The sequence below is a fragment of the Saccostrea echinata genome, unplaced genomic scaffold (genome assembly GCF_033153115.1).
Source record: "Saccostrea echinata isolate AGI-Se365-2 ecotype Australia unplaced genomic scaffold, CSIRO_AGI_Sech_v1 ptg000037l, whole genome shotgun sequence".
Taxonomy (NCBI): domain Eukaryota; kingdom Metazoa; phylum Mollusca; class Bivalvia; order Ostreida; family Ostreidae; genus Saccostrea; species Saccostrea echinata.
In genome coordinates this window covers 2472082-2498636 of record NW_026889786.1, presented here as the reverse complement: position 1 = coordinate 2498636, position 26555 = coordinate 2472082, and the positions used below count along the sequence as shown (strand labels likewise).

Sequence of the window (26555 nt, the reverse complement as noted above, 5' to 3'; positions counted from 1 at the left end):
CAATTCTTAAATTTCATAATTCTGGTTAGTATTTACCAGGAATAGTTCTTATTTCCAATTCTTAAATGTTAAATTCAGAAATATATTAAACAAATATACAACTGATTAAGACAACTGCACTGCCAGGACTACCAAACAATGAGTTACTGAATTCTAAATTTTAAATTCTTAATAGTTCCTTTTAAGTAGATTCTTTGTGTATCGATCATCACAATTCAAAAATGCAACATGATGTCAAGTATATGCAACCTGGATTAACAATTCAGCCTCTCCTATTGTCACCCACTCATCATTTTTATTAAAGCTTTGTCACATAAATAACGGCACAAGTAATTCTGTGTTCAATTTTCGACAAGACAAGACGGCATTTTTACTGTAATCCCTGTATTATACAAAGATGAAATCTGTGATGTAAATCATCAAAGTGCTGATTAATCAGAGTAATAATGAAACTACGAAACTAGAAACAACATATACATACTGGAGAGAAAATCAAGTTTGTAGGAGAAATTCGTGGTACTAAGATAAATAATGAATGAAGATCTCCATCAATAAATGATGAAAATCTCCATTAATCATGCATGATGTTAGATGACTGTTTTTCATTTTTTCATAAAAACCCACTTGAATTTTTATTATTAAACTGAATAGACTAAGATAAACATAATTCGTTTACACTCTTTGTATACAGTAAAATTTGTCTAATCTGGACAACACTGGTTTAAAAGAAATTGGCCTGATTGGACAACATTCTGGATCAGACATTTTAAACAACTGAATTTACTAAAAGGGGCAAAGTTAACATCATGCATATATAAGGCAAGATTTCAGAATACACATCATTCGGATTATTCAACCTTTACCATATATTTTGAATTTTTTATTTTACCTGCATCATGCAATATATCAGGCAATTAAAAATAAAGAATCGACTTTCTACCAAAACTCTACAAAGGTTAGTTATATATTCATAAGTCCTTCGTTTACTGATCTTCAAAATGAAACCATTTTTAATATGTAAAAAATAACTTTCCCATTCTGATAAATTGTTACTTTAGGTATATTTTGTTTATAACTAATTTATTTTATTTTTTGACAGCAAAATTACACCTTGAACAAGTACATATGCTGATAGAAACTATGACTCTTATTTGCTCATACATTTTTACACTGGTAGCCACTTAATTCAAGAACAAAATCAAAGAACCTTTGTTCTTGCAAGCTCATCCATTCTCATTTCCTCAGCCTATACCTACTAAAACGAGATCTAAATAAGGTTATATAATTTCATTGGGGCCTAATCATTTCAATCTTACAAGTATTTTCATATCTATCTTTAGTTACCAAACTTAGGGTCCAAACCTAACTTCATATGTAAACTGACTGAAACCAGTAATATAAATTGCAGTGTTGACATAATAAGAGCTAAATATTATGGGCAAGTTTATATGGATTAAGCTGATCCAGGTTAACCTAATGTTGACGAATCCTATATGAAAGGTACTTGCATTGTTGCACAAAAATTATTCAATCAACCTTTTTAACTTGCTAATCTTTTGTTTACAAATATCTGATATCATCTGGACAAAAACTGATAACTTAGATATATATGTTCTATATCTTCGTAGTAAAAATAGATTTATACAGGAAAATACCAACTCAAAAGGTGTACACAGGTACCATAAATACCTGGAATTAAGCTTCGTTTTCTGATCCGTGACCGGCCTCGATATCTGAGACATTCCTCCAGTTCCTCAAAAGAGAGGCTCTCCACTGGACCAGACATCCACGGATTGATGTAATGTCTCTTGAATAACAAGGCGTCATCGTCCATAGTGCTAATCTCCACTATAGATGATGCCCCTTCAGACTCTGGCGCTATCAGTCAACATAACATGTCATTTGCTAGATTAAACAGATTTCTAGGAGAACAGCTTCAGGAGAACCTTTATGTCGCAGCACAGAAATGATCCCTTCGCTCTCACCAATCAATACAAATGACAGGAGAAAAGCAGTTGTTTTCATACAAAGTGTTCCATAAAAGCTCACTTCACAATAATTTCATTAAAAATATATAACATTTTTCCTCCAGAGGCATTTACACAGACTGCTAAATGCATGATGTGCAGCCTGCATATGCCTCAATACCTCCGTATCACAACCTGCATTCATTAGCAAACAAAAAAAAAAAAAGAAGATAATTATATTGGATTTCCAGGAACTATCTATTGCAAAGGTTCTTGCCCTTCTTCATTTTCAGCTGCTCCTTGATCTTCACAAACCTTTAAGTATTTGGATTATATGAAGAAATAGCCTTTGGATTTCTAGCTGGCTAACTTCATTGGCTGCTCCCCTTAAGACTTTGAAATCACTCTCCGAGGAGTTTATCATGCAATCTTAGCATTTACCAAGAAATTATATATGATGAATTCCTGAAAGTTTCCATAATCATTCATTATTAAAGACAGTGTTAAGACACACAATCTATGAATTAGGAAGAAAAAGGAAATGATTTTCCAATAAGATGGAATGTTGATCAATACAAAATCAGGAGTGCTGAATGAGCATAAAAACATACACACAATAAATGCTTCATATCAATGCTGATCCTGCTCACTGAGGTTAATGAAAAAAAGATAATTCAAAAATCCTATTCCAAATTGAAGTGTAAAATCTGTCATGAACAAAGTATCACGTAAAGAAAAATTCAATGTACAAGTGTTACAGAGCCAAAAGTAGCCACAACCAAACTAAGCTGTTCTGTTGATTTAAATCTGTATAAAAATTCCTTCCTTTAGTTTGAGGAACCAAAACTACTTGTAACATACGAGTGCATTCATGTCCCTCTCCTACACGTATTGACTCGAAAATGTCAACATCCTCCAAAGATGGTGATGAAATTATCTGGATTACTTCACAGTACAACTCATCTAAAATTAAGCTGAAAACCAAAATGTCTAGAACTTCTCCAGAATAAAGAATGTGGTCATTAGAATTTCACATTTATGAGTAAACGACCTTTCCTTGTACTAGGTTACTTCAGTCCACTGTCGGCAAGTTACACTTACGATTATGACGTACCACAAGGACCCACAAAAAAGACACGCTTACAGCAACCACAAGTCTGAATTTCTAATTAATTCCATTCATAATTTCTGGTGACGTTTATGTACTTCAAAACTGGATGATCAAGTGCATGTGCTGAATTTAGAAAATTGAATTCCTCATGAATATAAAAACCATTGCATCGAACAATTTCAATATATCCTTAGTTAATGAAATCCCCCAAGGCCACAACCCATGCAGGCAGACACAGTCTAAACTGTTATAATTTACATTTGTGACAATTTTCTAGCAGGATATTATCTAACATTATCAATACACACAACTTTTTCCCCCCACTTTTGTACTTGCATGTTGTGACAAACGTTTTTCCTGTTCTAGTGTAACTTTAGCCTCAGAGAAACAGGACTACGACAACAATATAATTAATTACTGACTCCTATGTCAATTAACTTCAGTCTTTCTCAGGATATACCACATATAACTTTCATCCTCAGTTCAGGACTTACAGGCACAATGTAGTGAACTACATCAATAAACCACACGATACAGAGGGACACTTTAATATGGTATCTAATGTATTAACTGTTACAATGTGATAGGGAAATAGTATTTCAAAATCCTTTATCTTGGTTCCTTTTCCTCAATATTCCATTATGATAAATAGAATTTTTCATTTTGTTAGTATAAGGAAGACTAACATTTCCCCCACATCAAATAAAGTTTGATGAAATGCACAATGACTTTCCTTTACTGTTAACAAACATGATCCTATACTCTTTCAAGGATTCATATACAAGCACCATGCAGGAATCAATTTATTAAACTTGATATCTTTAATAATTATAGCATTTTTTGTATTCATAACAGCAATTTCATTACAGAAGCTTGTTTAAATCCAGAACAGTTATAAATAATACATTAACCCTGAAATCAACATTTTTTTTTATTCATAGACAGGCATTCTACATGTAATGCTTCAACAAGCACTGCAAAGTAAACAAGTAGGAGAATGGAATCAAGTCTTGTACAAACTAATTGGCAATTAAGACCGTCATCCCATATATCTCAATATATCACATTCATAAGATGCTAACATCGCTGCAATGTGTGTCTTCCATCTACGTCAGACTAGCTATCACCTTATGGCCCTATAGCATGACTGAAGAAATCGGAAGTCTCATCTACTCCTTCATGTTTATCAATCTTAAATGCTTTATCATATAATAAGATATCAAGGATAAACAACTGTTTCAGCATATAAAGCAAACATTTATATACATTTATTGACTGAGTTCGAAGACAACATGCGTTTTGTCAGACCCAAGAACCAAAGTGTTTGCCTGAGGCCTTTATAACTTTTATTTATTAATTTTTTTTTTTGTTATACATGTATCTTTTGCTGGCTTCCATACCAACGAATGCAAATAAGATTTAGCTGATCCCGTCCACAGTGTGACGTAAGCGGTCCAATATCTCATCCACAGGTCCAATATCTCACTCTGTGGTCAAACATCGATTTTTTTATGACCGCTCAGTAAAACATTAGAAATGTTAGACTTTTTTTAGTATAGATTTATATAGGAACTAATTTAAAGGTATAACAATTGCCTTTTATAAAAGTTTTAACTAGGTGCAATAATGAAAACCTAGAAAACTTGACATTCACAATGGTCAATAAATATCTGGCTTTTATTTATGGTCCAAAAGTTTGAATTATTGAAGGAAATTTTTAATGATTGCATAGCATAATTTCACAAAACTATCATCATTTCAAGGCTTATTTGCACACAAAATAATTTTTTCTTCCTTATGTGGTTTACAGACTAAAAATTACAACTTCAAACTGAAACAAGTCACGAAATCCTTGGAATACATAATTTGTCACTACTTAATTTCAGAAATTTTTTACATAGCATACATTAACCTTTAGTTTCTTCTAAGAATGTCTGAACATGTAAACAATGGCAAGATAAATACTGCATACATTTAGGTTTAATTATTATGGGGATATCATGTCAAAACTTCTTTCAGAAGTATGCACTTTTTCTGCATGTATACCTTTTCTCAGATACCAAGATTTATATATACCAGTAGATCTAGGAAGCATATGGTCAAAGAAAAATGCAGAATATCCCCCACATATTTGATACTTTGTTAGAATTCAAGTGTACTTTTAAGTTTTTGGCTCTGCATCCTCTAGTTATTGAAATTTATTTATGCAAATCATGTTCCTTTCTTGTCCACAAGCACACCACACTTTTCATCCACTCTAACCAATTACAGATGACTGCAACATATGAGGGTTGTGTAGAAATTATCGAGACATTGTGTTTATTCTCCTATCTAATGAACATCTTTTGGTGAAAAATGGCTCACTACTTTTAACAAACACTACCTTTAACAAACACTACCTTTAACAAACACTACATGTAACAATAAATAAAGTAAAGTAAAATTTTTTTTATTTTTTTCTTTTCTATGATATATCAATGTGTTGATGGTAGGGTAACCCGGCGCAGTCACGAAATGCAGATAATGAAAATTGAAACTACTAAGAACGAAGTTCCAATGAACCCGCAGGAAGTGGGAAAATTATTCATATAATTATTTTATTATTGACTTCATTTTATGCGGGTTTGATAGCATTAAGACCAGATAATAAATAATTTTTTTCATGGTAAAGAAATCAAATAATAACGGCAAAATGAATTTTGACATCAATGCTGCAAGCATACCTAAAATTTTTTGTAGCGTTTTGGGATCTCCTGTCCAGACTAAACAAACTGCATAAACACAAGAGGCCCATTGGTCACAATGCTCATCTGAATAACTATGGCCCTTAAATTCTGTTCTTCATCAGATTTTCTCCCTATATATTCCCCATGTAATTTAAGATAATATATTGTGGCTCCACCCTACCCCAAGTGTCATGATTAGAACACACTTGAATCTGAGGATGCTTTTCATATAAATATGACTAATCATGACTTTGCCGTTCCCTAAAAAATGATTTTTCCTATATATTCCTATTTAAAACTTGATTGCCCATCATGGCCCTACCCTACCTCCAGGGGTCATGATTTGAACAAACTTCAGTCTACACTACCTGAGGATGCTTCCATACAAATATGTATGTCATCATGACTTTGCTGTTCTTGTGAAGAAAATTTTTAAAGATTTTTCCTATATATTCCTTTGTAAAACTTTGATCGCCCATATTGCCCCACTCTACCCTGGGGGGCCATGATTTAAACAAACCTGAATCTACACTACCCTAGAAAGCTTTCACATACGTTTCATCTTTTCTGGCCCAGTGGCTCGAGATCTTAAGAAGAAGATTTTTAAATTACCCCACCCAATTTTTACTATTTATTAATTATTATCTCCCCTTGGAAGAGAGTGTGGCTCTTCATTTGAATAAACTTGAATCCCCTTTATGCAAGGATACTCTGTGCCAAGTTTGGTTGAAATTGGTCCAGTGGATCTGGAGAAGAAGCTGAAATCAGACCTGTCTACCCTTTTCATTGCGAGGGTGTAATTTCAATACTCATTTTGGCGGAATTTAAGAGATTAAGGCGTAATCCTTTATGCTTCCTTAGTTTGATGTTTTGCAATGATACTATATTGTCTTAATAAACCTGTAATTGTACATCATTGAAGAAATCAAGCATGAATGTTCCGTTTTCAAATCATTTATTGACAAAAAGGCCATGTATTGTAAAACTGGTATCCTAAATGCAGTCATATCAAACATATTAAACTTACATGCCTAATGAACTTTTGGAAAATTTATCGAAAATCACATAATTCAAAGTTTCATTTGCATGTTAATACTAATTCTACATTGCGCTGTTTTGTTTCTGTTCTCCTTACATTTAATTGTCTCTATGTTGTTCTATGCAATGTAAGAAAAAACGGAATTGAAAATTAACCTCACTTTACTTATTGCACATTTCATTCAAAAGTTTTTTTTATTCATTTTGGCACGCCACCCATTTAAAAAGCATAACTACAAAGTATATTACGTACGTTGTTTGCAACGTAAACAATCATATCGTGAAGAACCGAAACCCTCTATTAATTAATATGAATTACCTTCTCGTTTTTATTTAGGAAAGCCTTTACTTTAACTCCCAAGTTAGCCTTTAATTAAGTTGTCTAGGAAAAATATTTAAAAGCATAAAAGTAAATTTCATGGCATAACAGCATAATTTCGTGGTAAAAAGCGGAAGAATTACGCCAAAAGCGGAAGGGTATAGGCAGGTCTGTGAAATGTGAAAAGTTTATGACAACAAATTTAGATCAGAAAAGCTCAGTTGAGCCTTAGCTCAAAGGTTCAGATGAGCTAAAATTAGGTCTATGGGTTTGTTTTTTTTTTATTGGTATAACTTTTTTTCTTACAAATTTTTCAACCAGAGTGAAAACAAAGGCACCATATGACCATCAATTATTAGGAACTAAATAATGTTGACCTGCGATGGAAAAGTTGACACTGCATGATGCTGTCAAACTGTGCAAATTTTTCATTGGAGTAGCAACAGCTTAAATATTATTTTTCAAAGAAATGTTTAAGAAAAGAGCAAGTTTGGGTTTTGATTTCTAGAATATAAGTGAAAACAGAAAAAGAAGAGTAGAAGCTAATGAATCTTTTAGCGAGGAAAATCTACGGTTGACATGATGTTTAAATGATATAGCAATGCTCTCCAGGTCAATGAACCTTTTTATAATTTGAACGGGACTTATCTATTGATCCAATTAATTGGAAATTTTGCACATTTTGTTTTTATTTGTTCTTGATAAGACGTTGACAAATTTTCATGAAGCTATCTTTCTTTTATGGAGTAAATGTCTCAATAATTTCCAAACAACCCTCGTATGTCAGCTTATTCATATAAATTAGTGGAGAATAAATAATAATCTACAGCCTTTGGTTCAAATCCTATATTAAAAAAAAATTTTCAGCAAACTTCAAAGTTAGAATTTAACTTACCATGCAGTTGAGGCGAGGGGCATCTTTGTGGAAGAATTGGGGATGTATTTGGACCGACAATGGATTTACGAACTCGACTGAAAAAAAAAATAATAATGTACTATAACATAGAAGTAATTGCTGTTTTCACTCCTTTATCTCAGTTTGATCTTTCTTCTGTATATATCAATTTCTTTTCTTTTTTTTCAATATTCCTCATGGCATAATTCCTAGCATACAAAGTGTATACATTTTTCCCCCTAAGAATTCTAAATCCACTTTATAATTCTATAATACTTTTAGCACTAAGTCTAGACAGTGATGGAAACCCCATTAATAAAATTCTTGTGTTTCTCTAAAGAGACATATTTTTGCACAAGCCAATGCTTAATGATCTTAGTATAACTATAATTTGTCTGGTCACCTCCTTTCAATGAACTCCTTACATAAAAATACTGCCAAAGAAGAAATTTACAGTGTACGTTAACATCATTCATACTGCACTGATTAATGAATTTAATGAATCTGCAGACTTAAACCACAGACCTCACTGGTCAGGTCACAATAAACTAAGTGTGGCAATATTTTTACTTCATTAGCAAAAATCTAAAGTCACGGTCTTGTCTGCAGTATGTATACTTACAGATAAAGTGACACATGAAAGCCAATGGAGTTTACTTAATACATGCATCATCATTTACTTGTATATTCATAGACACTATTACAAGCACTACTGATATAATGTTACAATATCATCTTGCTTAACATCTATAATACATCAATTTGTATCATATGTGTACCAGTTTGTACTCATTTAAAACACCCATCATTGTCAGTGTTCTATGAACTGGATCATGGACATAACTTTAAACTTTAGCAATATATAAGTAGCACATAACCATTAAAACATTACAAGTATGAAAAATATTTAGGACAAGGGCAGCAAAGATACAAAAAGACTAAATTTATTAAATTATAAGAAGTTACAAATACTTAATATTATTTGTGATAAATACCATACGGATTATTCGCTTCAGCAAACGTCTGCCTATTGTATCTTAATAAGACACAACATAAAACGCTATGACAAAAGTATTTGGCAATGTTTCCGCTATGCACCTAGTTCTTAAAAAGGAAAATAAACTTCTGATACACATCAAGTTAACCACTGAAATTTTGGCAGAGTTATCTTCCTGTAGAAAATGACGTAATTAATAAATTTCTGTCGCCATCATTCTGATAGAATTGTAAACAAGCCAGTCATTCATTATGGGTCAAAAATCCAAAGAAATAAGAAATGATTTACAGATAATGTTTGTTGAAATGAAGTTAGTTGGTCAGAAAACATCTCAAATTGAATTTTTATTAGGAATATCTGTATCTATCATCAGATCATTGTAGAGTAAATATTTATCCACGGTAGAGATTTAAATAAGCAAAAAGAAGTAGGGCTTCCATTCAACATTGCGCAGTCGGATCTGAATGGACTGGATCCTCATGAAGGCGCATTTAAATGACATAATGACTTTAACAAAAGCAGAGACCTAAACAATTAGGTACATCCACAGACAGTGCAAAAATTTTTGTATGAAAAGGTGTGAAAAGGCAAGTGGTAGGAAAACATTTGGTAGTGACGCATGTCATAAGAAAAAGGCATATTTTCAGTCAACTTTAAATTAACAAAGGATAATACTGATAATCATTGGAACACCGATATCTTCCCTGATGAAAATCAAATATATTTGGGTAAAAATTGCAGAGTATAAGTGAGGAGGACATCAAAAGAATTGTACCTCTCCCATGTGCAGGTGCCCCCATTTTCAGAGAAGGGTTCCGATTATGGTGTGTGATTGTATAACATTCTGTTTTACAGAGATGGAACTTTTTGTTTTAATTAATACTTTTGTCATAGCACTGTAGCTTTGTAAACTGTTGTGTTATTGGCTAGTATTATAACAGAAATCTGTTGTGTTATTAGCTGGTATTATAACAGAAATCTGTTGTGTTATTGGCTGGTATTATAACAGAAATCTGTTGTGTTATCAGCTGGTATTATAACAGAAATCTGTTGTGTTATCAGCTGGTATTATAACAAATACAACAGTAATTACCTTGCTCTTCTTCCAAAACCTGGATCCTTCTAAAAGGAAAATAAAGGAATAAAATCATTAAGTTGTTCTTGAGTATAAAGCAAGTTAATTTCTTTGAACAATTTTAACTTCTGAAATAAGTCATACATAGTCCTGAAAAAAAAATGGAACTTTTCAATATAAAACCATGAATTCCTAAATTATTTTAAACACCTGCCATGATTTAGATGCAACTTTATGAATACTGATACCTGTTCCTCAGGAACCAAATGTTTCCATGGACTGACATTTTGAAAAATATAATTATTCTTGTAAGACATCCTAGAATTTATACATTCCTCAACAGGGCATGTGCATGTACATTCCAGAAAAGAAGAAAACACATTCACTGCTTCATTAATTCCTAAACATTTCACTGGACAATGCCTCCAGAATACCCATTGTGAACAGTGTTTTCTTCTATGCCTAGTGACCTTTACTCCATCAGAAAAAATAGCAGCAAAAAAGAAAGGTGTAGGTGAATACAATTCACTTGGTCAAGAGTAGGCAGCACAGAGAGGAGGTAGAGGTCAGTTATATCTGAGTTCTACTCACTCTGACTGTGAACGATTATCAGATAACTTCCTACATGATGTATGGTCAGTCTCTTAACTTTGAGGGCATCCCCATACCAACCACATCATCAGAGGAAAGCTATCTTTTAGCATGTTGATACAAGATATGAGAAATGGATCTAAACATATAATTACTAATTACTTCAAATCTTATTAATATTCCTACCAGGAATACAAATTAATAATCATAATCATAACAAACTCTCCATTGCACAAATTGATGACAAAGATGATGTTCTAGATGATGATGATGACGATGATAAATAACTTACCAGGCCTGCAGTGAGAGAAGGAGCTGATTGTCCTAAAATGGAATTCTTCATCCTAAGTAGGTTTGGTTCAATCAGAGCTCCTACACCTGAAAATAAAGTTAAATTCTACTGAGGTTCTATAACCTTCAAGGAAATACTGCAGAACATTTATTTTAACATGTTTGTCTAAACCAGACTGTATGAGAAATTATGCTGGTGCCTCATTCTATGTCGATCATCACATATTCTGGCCCTGCAGAAGTGGGCAACCATTCAATAAGTTCAATTTCCAATATTCAACTGATTTTCTTGCCAAAATTTTCACTCAAGCCACAATATATGGGTGAAGTAAGATTTAGCATTATCCCTTTTCAAATTCATGCTATCAGTATTTTTAACTGTTTATGTCAATATACTAATTTGAGACCTGAGTAAAAAGTAATGCATGACATAATGCAAAAATCACAGGTTATCAATTATTTACCGAGTTTCAGGTGCTTGTTAAAATTTTTACTCTGAGTTTGGAATCTTTTAGAGCTGCTGAACATAACAAAAAGGAAATTAAAGATGTTTATGCAAAACCTCTATAATAATTACGTGAAGCAATTTTAAAACAAAATGCATAGCATATGAGAAGTAAATAAACCAACATCAAAACAAATATCCCATAAGCCACATGGTGCTCAACTGATTCTATTTTGCACATGATGAGATCATCTTTTTTATCAACTTTGAATCTAAATTCTTATACACCTTATGAGAACTAAAAATCAAATTTACTTTGCATGAAATTCATTGCACCTTATTGATGAAGTGAAATTTTCCAGACTACATACTCCAAACACATTGCACTCCTTCAGTGGAAGTATAAACAGCAATTTCATGTGAATCAATATTTTTTAAATGATGGTCAATATGATACATCAGAAAATCTGACTAGAGAATTTGACTTAAGTGAGCCAGAAACAAGTTCTTAATATTGTCAGGGCTAAGATAGTTGAGACACAAGGTCCATGGACCACAACACTCACCTTTCCTGGACATCTTGTTTGTCATCAAAAGATTACAGAATAAATTTGCACCTTTATTCATATGAAAAATTCCTTCTCCATATTGTGTGGCTCGACCCTAGCCCCAAAGCATCATAACATAGGCTTACTTGAATCAACACACCCTGTGGATGCTTCAATATCTTCAATATCATTATACCTAATTAACATGGCCTGCTTACTTGAATCAACACACCCTGTGGATGCTTCAATATCTTCAATATCATTATACCTAATTAACATGGCCTTTCTGTTCTGAAGAAGAAGTAAACATGCACTTGGTGAAAAACTGCTCCCTGGTTTTAGCCTAACTCTCCGCCCAGGACCTATTATTTGAAGAAAAAATTAAATGAGGAGGGGGGAGGGGGAGAAATTTCAACAAACTTGAACAAAATTGCTTGCATATTATTATCACAAATCACGACCCAACAGTTCTTGAAAAGAAGATTTAAAACTTTTTTTCTTAATTTATACATTTCCTTGTAAAACACTGATCCCCTGTCATGGCCCTTTACTACGTCATGGGAGGGGGACATGATTTGAAAAAAATTTGAATCTATACTCTGTCAAAAACCTTCTACATGTTTCTTTTTTTTTTTATCTTTTCATCTTGTTTGGCCCATTGGTTTTTGATAAGTAGATTTTTAAATGATCCCATCCAATTTTCACTATTTCTTTATTATCTCACCCTTGAAAGAGAGCGTGGCCCTTCATTTGAACAAAATTAAATCCCCTTCATTCCTGGATGCTTCATGGCAAGTTTGGTTGAAATTGGCCCACTGGAAGATGAAATTGTGAAAAGTTTGCAACAATGACTACAATGACAACATCAACAGACAATGGACAAATTTTGATCAGAAAAGCTCTCGTGAGCCTTTGGCTCAGGTGAGCTAAAAACAAATGGATGACTTGCTTTTTGTATTGATTTACTTTTAATTTCAAGTATTTTGCATGAAACTATGCATGTGTTAATAATCTGGCTCTTTCCATCCATAACTTAACTCTCTTTCACTGCCTTACCTCTGAAAGTGTACAGATAGAAATGTCTTTATGGTGAACATATTAAAATCAACATACACTTCTGTCAACATGGAGTGCTTTACTACATCACATGAGAATTACAGATCTATTCAATAATTCTGCACAAAATCCAATCTATCTTCTCAAGGTCTCCAGAAAAACATCTCCGGTTTCCCATGAAAATCAATGCATCTCAGGGGAAAACCCATAGACCAGGGTGAGAGGAATTAGTGAGATTAATTTTTCAGCCAGAGTAGTCAATATTTAAAACACAACTGGGATCTAATCCTTCATTTAACATTACAGGTATCATGTAGAGGTAAGATCAGGTTCCTTCATTTGAAAACAAGTTTACATGCAACTAAAGAAGATTCATTTACTGACTTATTACAGTACATGTTTATGAGAGAATTGGTCAATTTTACAATAAAAGCAGAATGTTGTGTGGTAAAATTGAGGACAAGTTGTTCTAACAGTTCTCATTACACACAGGTTCCTAATCAAATAAAAAAAGGTGACCCTCAAAACCCTGAAGTTTACTGGACCATTAGTTTGAGGGATCCAGAGTTTAGTCCAATTGGTTCAGATATGACACAATTTTTTTTTATCATATTGGGCATTTTACAGATTTATGAAAATATTATGCTGCTTATTTTTTGTATAATTTATTGAAATCAATAAAGAATAATCTGGCTTTCATCTTAATGTATTGAAATTATTACATACTTCATGAAACATGAATTAGAACATTATTGTCTTACTAAAATAAGTCAAAAATCTTATTCTGAAGATTAAAAATCTATTTTATTTTTTAAATATTTTATGCCTTTCTCTCTCTCTATCTCTCTCTCTCCACTGCGGGATTTAAGGGGGGGGCGTGGGGGGCGCACGCCCCCCCTAAAATTTTCAAAGTATGATATGACTAATATTAATAATGCCATACTGTGGTATATAACTAACCAATACCACTATTTTTGTGCCTGGTTTTACTCTTAAAATACACGAAAACCCAGGAGCTTCGCCCCCTGGGCCCCCTCTATTCAAAGTATGATATATGACTAGTATTAATAATGCCAAACTTTGGTACATATAAACTAACCAATACCACTATTATTGTGCCTGGTTTTACTCTTAAAATACACGAAAACCCAGGAGCTTCCGGGGGCTTCGCCCCCTGGGCCTCCACCAGGGCTTCGCCCGGGACCCATTGGGGGCCTTAAGGCGGCCCCCAGACCCCCTGCCTAAACGAAATTATCCATGCCCCCCCTAATCACAAATCCTGTATCCGCCCATGCTCTCTCTCTCTCTCTCTCTCTGACTCTCTTTCTATCAATTAAAATTGAGGTGGACAGTCAAGTATACTGGAATGCAGTGATCTCATATGTATTGAGAGTACAGAAGATTTTACACAATGGGACTTGGAAAATACTTCTCGAGATAAAGAACACCTAGAGAATGAATTTAGAGTAATCAAGAAAAATTTAATTGCTTCAACAAGGGGAAAAACCCAGGACTGTACCTTTACTTTGAACATTAAAAGCTTAACAGTGATGGCCACTTACTGTGTCCGAGTCCTGAGTGACTGGTTATACTACCGATATTGGCTGGGACACTGATGGGAGTGCTGGGAAGACTCTCCCTCCGTCTTCTGGAATCCTCTGATAACGTCCGCTGTAACCTTCTGATACTCCCCGGACGACCCAGGGGAAACTCGTCCAGGCTACGACGTACATTGGGTGACAAGGGACTCGGAGAAGTGAGGCATCCATCAGACTAAAACATAATCAAAGAAAGTAAAACAGACCATTTAAATACAAGATTCCCTACTCTCTCTCTCTCTCTCTCTCTTACACATTCATTCCCACATTTTGCAAATCAAGGTCTTTGTTACATTAATACTCTTTCATCATCATAATTAGAGGTGTTTATTTTCTTCAGAAAAAAAAATGGAACTCAGAATTATGATTCCAGTCTAATTATATGTACAATCTAATTAAGCCATAATTAATAAAAACAAAGCAAAAAAAAGGAAAAAAGATTCAATAGAATTTTTAATTTAAAACTATTCATAGCTTTGATATTCTTGCAAGGCCAAAGGATTTCTTTTACTTTTTAAGTCGATGAATATTACACTATATAAATGATGCAGAATCAGACCTACTACTATTGATCATCAAATTGAATCTGCAACACACAATCAATTAACTAATTGGTAAAGGTTACATTAAATTAAATATAACGTTATCCATGTAATATTTATTCTGAATAAAAGACACTTTAGACTTATTTTAGCAGTATCAAAAATTGGCTCATCGAGCTGTTTCATGTCCACTATATTATGTACCCACTAATGTATGATTTAAACTCATACTTGTCACATTCAAGACTCAAATGTGCTAATACATGGTTGCGCTAATTGGTTGAAGAGGAAGATTGCGCAAAATTTTGAGTACACTGATTAGCTAGTGCTGATTTCTGTAAGTTTACGGTATCCTCATCAAGATTTGGTTTAAAAAATATTTCAGGAATATTAAGCCAATATCAATGTTAAAAATTTTCTATCAATGGTCACCAACTTTCTGCCTTCAGCTACTATTTTCTATGGGAAGCAACTATTGTAACAACACTAGTATATTATATGTTAAACTTTGGATCCCTACAATGAGCTACTTAATGCTGCTCTCTAAGATTGAGTATACACACATCATTCTATATAAGATTGTGATATATTTAGGAGTCAAATTGTCATTATTTGTACATCACTGCAGAAAAAGAATATTAATACATCATTAGCATATTTTTCTTATTTTATTTCAGTACAAAACTGAGGATACCCATTGCATGTGGCTTCATTAACACTGAACATGAGTTTAAGAATTATTCAAAAGAATTTTTTACTACAGATAATAAATCAAATTCAGAAAAGTTGAAGTTAAAAAAACTGCTAGAATGGCAAAAGTTGTAAAAAGTAAACACTGCAGGTATTATACAGAATTTATATATAACTGATTCCAGATATTTTTGTAACAATCAAATTTTTGCAAACCCTGTCTACGGCAATCGAGGGGGGGGGGGGGGGGGTCAAACATTGAAATGAAAATCAAAATGAAATAAAAACACAGGATTTTTTCTATTAATTGGTCTAATTTCTACTACCGGTATCTGCAATTTCCATATAAAGCAAAGCCTTAATTACAATTGCCTGGGAGCAGTTAATGATAAAAACTGCTTTCTTCTGGTATAATCATGTGTAATAAACCTGGGTTAATTCTACCATCTAATTCTATTACTGGATCAGATACATATCCTAGTAGACAATTACTGGTACATGTATATTTAAGAGTAGGTATCATTATAAACCTACATATATCTGGTCTATTTACCGAGACCTGAAGGGTCAGTTCCATTGACATAAGGAAATAAACCCTGAATGGAAGAATGAGAGCCACAAAGCTGACAATTTATAAAGTTTAAATCTGCAACACAAAAGGGTTTACAAAAATTCAAAGCTAAATAAAACATGCTTCAACAAAATACTTATCCCACACTCTGGAATTAATGAATTTAAATTCAGGTTTATATGTGTGTTGTGAGATCAATATTTGCCAAATTGGCTTACTGCCTTGTAAAATGTAAAGTGCAAATTGGACAAGTCCAGTACAAGGACGAAATAGAAAGCTGTCAATCATATAAATGAGTGAGGAGTAGGTATTTTTTAAGCTTAACTGAATTTACTAGTACATGTCCGACTGAATTCCAGGAGACTTGTCTAGACTAGGACTAGAAGAGTTCAGATATATCCACATATTGGTACAAACATTACAATATTTGACAACCCACAGCAATTTGTATCTCCACAAAATTTAATATTCTGGTAAATTTTAAAATTTTCACAAAAGGTTTTCATTCCCACTACATGTCAAATCTGCACGTTCATCCACACCCTACAATAAAATTCGTTCAGTGCTGTGTTATAGCAGGGTTTAAGTATTAACAGTAACAAGACAGATCACTTTATTACTTGTTCATTATAACCCTATGACACTGCATGACAGCTCAGGTAACTAATGATCGAAGGTCACAAAATACCGTTTAACAGGTATTTTCTGCAGATGTACAATTTTTGTGGTATTTTGTGAATAGAACAATGCCCCAAAAATTCAAAATTTAAATAGAAAAATATTCTTTTAATGTTAGTTAAGATATCATATATTATCTTCCATTCCAAAATTGCTGTAAGTTTTGCATATGTCAAGGTAGTTTGTCACCTGTCAGGTTTGAAACATAAATTCACAACTAATAACTGTACCGGTATTATAAAAAAAATATGTTTATCAGGGTATGAAATAAATGTATTTAGAAAACAATTCACAAATGTGGCGGTCAGATGGGTTCAATCACCAGTGGCCAGATAGCTCAGTTGGTAGAGCACCTGACTGGAGATTCAGGGTGCCGTTGACCACCCCTGGACTTGCAAGTGAAAGTCCTGTCATGGGCTAATAAGAATTTGAGTTGTGTCTTTGAGGGTGAAGACAATTTAAGGAGGGAGGAATGTAATAGTTTGGGCCATGGATATCGGCCTAAGTAGCTCAGTTGGTAGAGCACCTGACTAGTGATGCAGAGGTCCTGGTCCAGCCATACATTTTCTCCATTCCTGTTACACAAAATTAATTGGAAGGTAGTAGAGCAGCACTGTTCTGATTTATAAATAATGTCAATCTTAAACTATGTGAAACATTGCAATGTTCTGCCAAATAAAACATCCATTCCTGCAGTCATTTCCGAAAAGTTTGGGAACTATGACAGCCCAGGGTAGTGGTAGTAAAAGTGGCTCAATACTGATGTGTTCAACTGATGATGACAAGATGTTTGTAGTTATAAATGTTCAAGGTGTACTCTGATATAGAGGTTGTCATGCTGTGGTGGTGGTGGTGTAGAGTGGTTTAATACTGATGTGGTGGTGAACTTGAGGTGTTTGTAGTATTCCTATTCTAGTGGTAGTGGTCATGTTGTAGAGTGCATGGTTTAAGTGAAACTAAGATGTTTAAGTACTGTTCATGTGGTATTCTCTTCTTATTATGGTCATGTGGTGTTGGGGGAGTTGGGATGTGAAGGGTTCATGGCAAAACAATACAAGCGACTTTCCTACTGTCTACTTTGTGTTTGTTTTCATAATAACTTTGCTTATACTCCCTTTCCTCCTCATCAAATGAAAGAAAAAATTGAAACCCTGTATTCAAAGATTTTACCCTTTGGATGCCTCTGCAAAGTTATTTTTTTTCCCTTGCTTTAAAGGAACAAAGTTAAATTGATTTCTTTATAGGACTGAAAGCATCAAGTGCAGGAGCAGTCACCAACCTGTAATCAGCAAAATATTTTCTGGGAAGTAAACAGTAATTCAATAACCAATCTTTTTCTTTCTGGAATCACTGTTTTCATGGGGTGAACATGCAGTCACTGAACTTTGTGTGATTCTTAGTGTTTCTGGAAGATCATTGTGAATCCAAATCTAGGGTGCAGTCATTGTAAACTTGTTATCCACATGGAAGAAAATATGAGACATACAGCCAAAATAATTTATAAATGAATGTAAACATTATTCTTTATTGCTTACAACTTCAAATTTCCAGGAAACATGCAATAACAACACGGTTGTAAACCTGCCCACATTTCTCTACCTTTCTATTTCCTCTCTTTTCAGATATGCAAGAAAATTGTGGTATATATAAAGTCAACATAACAACTGTTTTATTTTAACTCCCTTAACCTTGCTGACACGACATGACCTCTATGTCCTACAGAAATGAAATCCAATACATTGAGAGCAAGACGTACTTATGATCAACTGAAGTGAAATAAACTGATTACAGGCCTATCAAAAGAGAGAGCATATCTCATCCACTGTATAGACAAATTAAGAAATAGATGATATTGAATGACCTTTTTACTTAGGTTCATTAGTTCAACAGAGAAGCTCTAATAATCTCTTGACAATAGGAGAAATTTCTTAAGATCTCGGTTTGAGAGATGACACAGTAAAAACAGAAATCTTTTTTATGTTGTAAGGAGTCACTTAAACACTTGACATGGAAAAAGGATGTAATAGATTTGGGTGTTTTTGAAGCCAGGTATAATGAGTGCAATGGAAATCCAAGAGCCTTTGTTAACCACTTCAAAGGTGCTGAAGTTGGCAAGAATACATTTCAGTCTATATGATAATAACAATAAACACAAGTTCAGATGGGAATTCCAGCACAAAAACATCTGCAATATGAAGAATAAACATAAAATGGGCTAGCAATCTTAAATACGTATTCTTGTGGAAATAAAAGTTAGCATCACTTCATACAAAATGCTTGCATGAATAGGAAAACAAAATTTGATTAACCCAAACTCTGTTAAATTTTATGGTATATAAGATACATTGATCCTATATACCACAGATAATTAGGGTAAGTTCCTGTATGTATAAATGAGAATAATCATTATATCAATAATCTTTAATATTTCACATTTCAGAAGAAAGGATCCAATCCCTGATAACACAGCTGAGATATACATCCACATAGATATACATATTATTTATCCCTTGACACTCCCAAAGTGACCTTTATAGGAAAAAATGCCTACTATTAAATGAACACATATCTTTGTCCTTCACATATCTGCCAACTTCTGAAACTGTAAATGTGGCTGACTTTTCCCTTTGTCAAAGGAGTGGGGGAATTTGGATATCACCATTTTCTTTAGAAAAATGATTTTAAAGGGGTTTCATTCTGTTTTACATATTGTCTTTGGGCATATATCTATCCTTCTTTTTAACCAAGATATTAGTACAAATCATTTATTTCTTCATTATATGCATGTTGAATTTAAATAAAAAAGAAATTTCTTTTAAAGCACAGTTTTCAGCCTTTGACTGATATTACAGGTATTTCATACTTTGTACCATGGGACTAGTTCTGATATTAGATCCATCCGATATAAGCTAGTCATTTTGAAAGTGGTAAATTTATCCTACTTAAAATCTGTATGTGCAGAATGAAAGGGATGCTCTCAAATCTTTTCAAAGTCAAATGAACATAATTTTGTGAACCAGAATTCCTTCCTTGTAAACATGATAGATCTTGACTTCTAAAATAACTTACTACTGGAAACTCAAATCAACTTAAAATTGGGACATTAACAAAGAAAATTAGGCTTTAATATTACAATACATACGTTTCTTGAAAAAAGTACATCGTACTCGAGATCTGATGAAGAAGAAATCCTGACTCTTAGTGGTAGACACCCACGTCGTCTTGTTATCACCCCTCGGTTATCATTCCTAACTCCAGAATCACTCTTTCCTCCAGAAGTACCATTTCTTAATACCACGATATCCGAACTTTCATCAACCCTTACACTAGCATTACTGCTTTCATGTTCTTCATGGGTGGCAGGTTTCATTTTGTTATGAAATCATCCAAAACATTGAAAAATATTCTCCAATTCTTGTCTTTAACATAACTATTGATGTGTTCATGTCTAGGATGTAAATATCCATTCCAATATTATTTTGCTCAACAAATTAGTTTTCACACCTGACAGATGTAATTTTCCAACTGCTATAGGAATTTCACAACAAATAGACACAATATCTTCATTTCTGTTAACATGAGTTAAATACCAGCAATGTTAAGACAGAGAAATTAAACTTATGTCATACATAAACTTGTGTCATACACAAGGTGATAATGAGAAAAAAGGTCAGGTTGCCTTGAAAGTCCTTCTTCTTTCAGAATCCACTTTTCAGACTTGTAGACAGGAGACATATTTTCTATGATCTTGACACATTTTTGAATCCTTCACATCATTAATGTTTCTTGAAGATGCCAAATGCACTTCTGTTAGCCTTGTCAAAGGATTTACATGTATACGGTGAGTATGTAAACATTTTTGTTTTTATTGGCAAAGGTAAGCTGCTAGCGCCTCTACAACTGTAATCCACTGCTTTTGTCAGGTTCCAGATCTTCAAGATGTGTGAAACTTGTGATTTTTTCCCCCTCTATAACAATTTTAATTAGGTTGTTCTAAACATTATGTTGTACAATTCTTTTCAACCTTACCAGATACTTAGTCCATCATCTTCCTCAACACGTTAAAGATCCACAGGTATTCATCCTCTTATATAATCAGAAAGTGTTAATTGAAGTCTTGCAAATCTTCATCTAATTCAATATTCACAAAAAGTGATAATATAAATACATTAAAGATCCTTGTGCACACTGATTAATGCTGTGACAATTGCAATCCTTAAGTCATTTCCTACATCCAGTGAAAAAAAACAAATATCTGTGCATACAGAGAGGATGTTATATCCTTCCTCCCCTACTCCTATAGTGTTGTTGCAGCAGTACATACAGATATCCAAATGATATTTATTTTGCCTGTACCTAAATCACATTCAAATTAGCAAAATTAATGCATACAAAAGATGCTATTTAAACTAATTGATTTTCCATATCCCAGAGTAACATCAATAGGGAAATCAGGTCTGACTTTGTCATCAAACAGTGTCAATGCATCAAGTCAAATCAAATATCCTCAGTCAGGCCAGAGAAAAGTGATCCAATAGTACAAGGAAATTCTCTCCCCGAGATTGCCTCCATGTCATCCTCTGACCAGCTTCTGTCTCTTGATTAAAAGATCCCAAATAACGGAGGGGAAAAGTTCATGCTTTTCACTGCAAGTTAGGAGTCACATGTGGAAGACTGTTCTCCTCCATTCTTTGCTTTATTGACCACTAAATACAGTGTGTAGACATCCCTAAATGGACCAGGTGTGCAGATTTTTGTACTTCCACCACTTAGTCAATGCCTGACGTCACAGCTGATGGTATATAGATTTCCTCAGGGGATCAAACAACACCAATACACACAGTATAAACAAAGTTAATCATGTACTACAAAAAAATCCAAACACTGGCTATACAGAAAAATATAATCTTCCTCAGTCTGTTCAGTGTTTACACAGGAAAATGACAGAACAGGTACCACACTAAGTAAAAACAGCTGCTTTTGTGAAGGTTGTCTACTAAAAAAAAATTACTGCACACAGCGAAAAATGCAGCAAAATTCTGAGGTCCAGTAAGAAGATATCTGCATCAAATATCAAATTAATACACACTTCACATTAAACTCTGGCCTGCTTATCTTGTTGTTTCACCTGCCGGAAATTGTTTCTGGGGCGTGATGGAAGTCTTCAAAGGCTTTAGATTGGATTTTCCCAATAAAATACTGTAAATCCACAGTATCAGGTATAGCTGGTAGGTAGGTGTATACACCAGAATGTCTGGCAAGTTAATTTAATCTCATCACACAAAGCGTTTAGCATAATATTACAGTATAGACATACATATGTACTTTAAATAATTCTTCCTAGTAGTGACAAAAGCTTGAGTATAACGATCCATTACTGGAAAAGATTCTCACAACCCACTCTGGCACTGGTATTTAGTTTAGTAAAAAAAAAATTAGGCTAATGCATGTGTACACAATGATTTCCAAAGTGAAGAATAACTGATTAACTGCGTCAACTCACAACCAAGACGACATGCAACACTGCAATAGGTTTTTAGCGTGATGCATGTAAATCTTCATTTCCACTGAACATCCCTGGCATGATAATGACAGTTTTTATTGTTACCTGTGAGCTCATACTTTCTGTCTATTAAGATTCCGTCGGGCAATATGCCTTGACATCATCCCTGAATTCCTTTATTAAATAGGAACAAGTGCCCCTTTACATGTATAAATTTAACTTTGGTAGTGACATGCTGTTCTCTTCCAGAATCAATATTGCATGCATCCATATATGTTAGAAACTCTACTGCCTCAAAATAGAATTCTAGGGTACTGGTAAAAGAAAGATATTTTCTTGACTGATCATGCAAAGAGAAATTGGTACTTGAACTTCAATAGAATTGTAATTGAACTATAAAAGCCAGGGTAATGGAACAAACTAAAAGTTCAGACAATCCAAACACCCACAGAAAGAAATAATGGGCTGCTTCTAAATGTGTAAACTATAAATGAATAAATACAGGTATTTAAATTATTAAAACCTTTGATGACGTACGTACACCAGTAAGTCCTTTTTGAATTGGGGATAAGATATATGTAACATAATATAAAAGAATTCTCTTAAAATCTGACCCAGTCAGGTTCAGAAATATTCCTTTTTACAATCTTTAAATGCATGTATGTACTGAGCAAATCCTCAGACAGTTGGGAGGATGTGGGTATTGACATGTTTTCCATGTGACTGAACAAACCTGCATTATCTTAAGCACACAAAATATTAATAATTTATGTAAGATCAAAATGAACTTGACCTAATGCCTAATTTAGGAAGTCTGCAGAAAAGAAAACTAATTATTCACATAAATATTAAATAAATCAATTATGTCGGATCAAAATATACTTGACATCATGCCTAATTAAGGAAGTCTACAGATGTGGGCAACACAATTAACATGTTGAGGGACAAACCCCACAGGGAACACCTGTTGATCTGAGTTAACTCAGGTCATTGACAATCTACTCTGTTCAAGGATAAGAAAATTTTGTTTATCTAGCAATTCAAGCTTTATCTGTGATCTTCATTCATAAGAGCCTGGAGTCAAGGTCATAGGACATAGTAAACAACCCCCCCAAATCCAGGATCACTCTAGAGTTACTTGTCAGGCAGGAATAAGAAATCCAAAGGAAAAAGGACCTCTCAACTTTGCATTTATTCCTATTTGTTTCATCAACTGTTCTTTTTCATGGCTTTTTCATGGATGAGCATATAATTCCAATACCCACCACCAGCACCGACCATTCCAACTCTCTCTCTCTCTCTCTTCCCATAATTATTTTACTATTTGCAGTTTGCATACTTGAACTTTTTGTCAAATTCTTGAGAAATGTATGGATCCAGACACTGAAGGGTTTCTTTGTGTTTATAATTTATAATGGACTTCCATTTGTCAGTTTAAAGTAATATTCTGAAACATTTTTTCTCTACTAAATCACATAGAAATGTGGCTATAAACAGGTCCCATTAATTGGTCAGGATAGTCTGGCATACGTGCAACCTGACAATCTAATAAACAGAGAAATAAATAAAATAACCAACTATCAGACAGGATTTACTAATCCTTATTTGTTTTTTTTTTCTTAATCTGAGTTATATGAAGATTACATGTGGTTTAATAACTGTTTAATACTGCATTCCAAGATATATGAAAATAGCTGCTTTGGTTATGAGTAACAAGATGCCAATAGGCCACATCACCTGCCTGAATATTATAGTCTGACTAACAAAAATCAGCAAGAATTCGTCAACAGACTTCATAAAAAAACTCTTCAGAGGACAAGCCCATCAGGAAGGATTTAATTTGGAATTTTTTTTAAAACCAATTCATGTTTGTAACACAAAGCACAGCAATCAAAGTGAACCATTCCATTGCTCAAATAGTGAGCTCTATAGACTAACTAGTAAGAACAGAGGAAATTCTAACAGTCCAATTCTGATCAATGGTCAAGCAAATCTTTGTTTCTTTTCCAAGAATGCAACACTCTGCAGAACTGTAGCCACCCCCACTCCCCAAAAAATTATTGATAGACTGGAGAGCTTAACAGTGCAACCCATAGAAAAAACTGTGTATTCATTGTGCAAAAAAAGTTGTGGTTGCTTGAGTCTTCATGAAAACTCAGTGGTCCGAAGACTGAGGCCAAGTAAATTCTGATGTCGGGGTCAGCGAAAATCAGAATTCAAGAAGTCCGATGGGCTTGTAGATTCTCAAAGTCATACTCAGTCAAAATATATTTAAAATGTCTTGCTTGCATAAATTTTATTAATATTTAAGGCATGAATTTAATAGCTACACAATTTATACCGTTATAAAGTGGGTTGGGGCAGTTTACGCTTTATAAACCCTGAAACGGTTTATAAAAAAGCATAAACTGTTCCAACCCATTTTATACTGTATAAATTGGTTAGCTATTAATTTCATTCCTTATAATTTAATTTTCATTCATTTAGTTTAAGAAAAAAGATGATTGCTCTTAAAAAATGACTTCGAATTGTACAAAATTTTAATGTAACGTCAGGTGGATCAATACATTTCTGACGCAAGTCATTGTGATGTAGGCAACCCAATTTATACGATAAAAGTAAATATTTTATCCAATCAAATGGCGTGTTACAATCAGAATTAAATTATATTTATTTAAATAAAAAGAACAAGCATGTGTTGGTGTTTCATATTATTATACGTAACAGGGACGTATTACAGTATATATACTAACCCTGGACGTGACAATTGAAAAAAGGGAACTAACTAGTAACTATTAACTAGTATGTAAAATGCGTGAATATCCTACGAACAACTTAATGAAACAAAAAAGGGCGAAAAATGGCGGCGTTTCTAAAGTTGGCATGTATTAATTTATAATTCTGTATTCATTTTTTTTAAATTAAGGGGAGGCAGTAAAATTTTTGGTGTGCCAGTAAATTTAGAAAGTTCACTGGTACTACAGGCCAGTAAGTTTGAAAAGTTTTCGTGAAGACAGTCTGCTCTGGATTTATTTCTCCAAATTCTTACCTCAACTGCACAAAAACTTGATTTCAAAATAATTCCTAAGACCTTTATCAACTACTTTCATAGCTGACAATGTACAAAGGCAGGGTTCTCAATAATTTTTAGAGTAAGTGGAGGAAAAGAAAAAGTATAGGGAGCACTGTTGACTTGAGGGCCAAAGGCCCAAACCAAGGGCCACTGGCCTGAGGGGGGGGAGTCCGAGAGGGGGGTTTCCCCCTTTCTGCAATATGGGGTCCCCCCTCCCCCTGGAAAATTTTTAAAAATTTACATTGCAGGAGGTGGCATCTGGGACCTATCTCGGCATATTTTGACTTGTTTTATTTGTTCTCCATATAACACTTTTTAGGAGCCCATTCTGCCAAAAAAAAAAATCACAGGAGTAGCACACAGCTTATCCATTTAACTTCCTTGATTTTTGTAATTTGTTGTAAATAAAGATTTTTCAAACAAATTTTTGTTGCATTTCTGTAGCAGTTGTCTGCAGCCATCGCCCTTGCTGCAGTTTCAAAACCGAAAATGAAAAACGCTTAGTAAAACTTAAACCAGACCGATCGCGATTCCAGAATCATCACCACATTTTGAATGACAACCATTTAATGTTTACGCTTTTTTATTCACTACGATTAATAAAACAAATGTGATAGCCGAAGACCTCTGCTGCAGTATCGATTTTTCTTTAAATGATCCTTCTGATTTTTGAAAGTAAAGTAACCGGCACCATTGTGTAAATAGAAGGCAAAATTGCCTGTTGCCGGCACTTAATGAGAACCCTGCAAAGGGTGTTGGACCAAATTATCTTGCCATCCAAAATGGCAGTAAAAATAGGTGAAATTTTTGATAGTATGTGTCAATTTTAAGCCCAGGAGGT

At 33.8% G+C, this 26555-nt stretch overlaps 1 protein-coding gene across 4 annotated transcripts in view; it reads right to left on the bottom strand.

Moving 5' to 3' along the window:
• Window positions 1-26555, bottom strand: part of LOC133200189 (microtubule-associated serine/threonine-protein kinase 2-like) — a 47237-nt gene that overhangs the window by 16148 nt on the left and 4534 nt on the right. For 2 of the 4 annotated variants that reach the window (XM_061335989.1, XM_061335990.1), the window contains exons 3-6: window positions 14622-14832; window positions 11012-11097; window positions 10147-10175; window positions 8057-8133 (exon numbers count right to left, since the gene is read on the bottom strand). In XM_061335989.1, the coding sequence (XP_061191973.1) occupies window positions 8057-8133; window positions 10147-10175; window positions 11012-11097; window positions 14622-14832 (403 nt within the window). Of the gene's footprint in view, window positions 1-8056; window positions 8134-10146; window positions 10176-10376; window positions 10460-11011; window positions 11098-14621; window positions 14833-20280; window positions 20712-26555 lie in introns of those variants that run through there. The other 2 variants (XM_061335991.1, XM_061335992.1) reach the window with 2 other exon arrangements.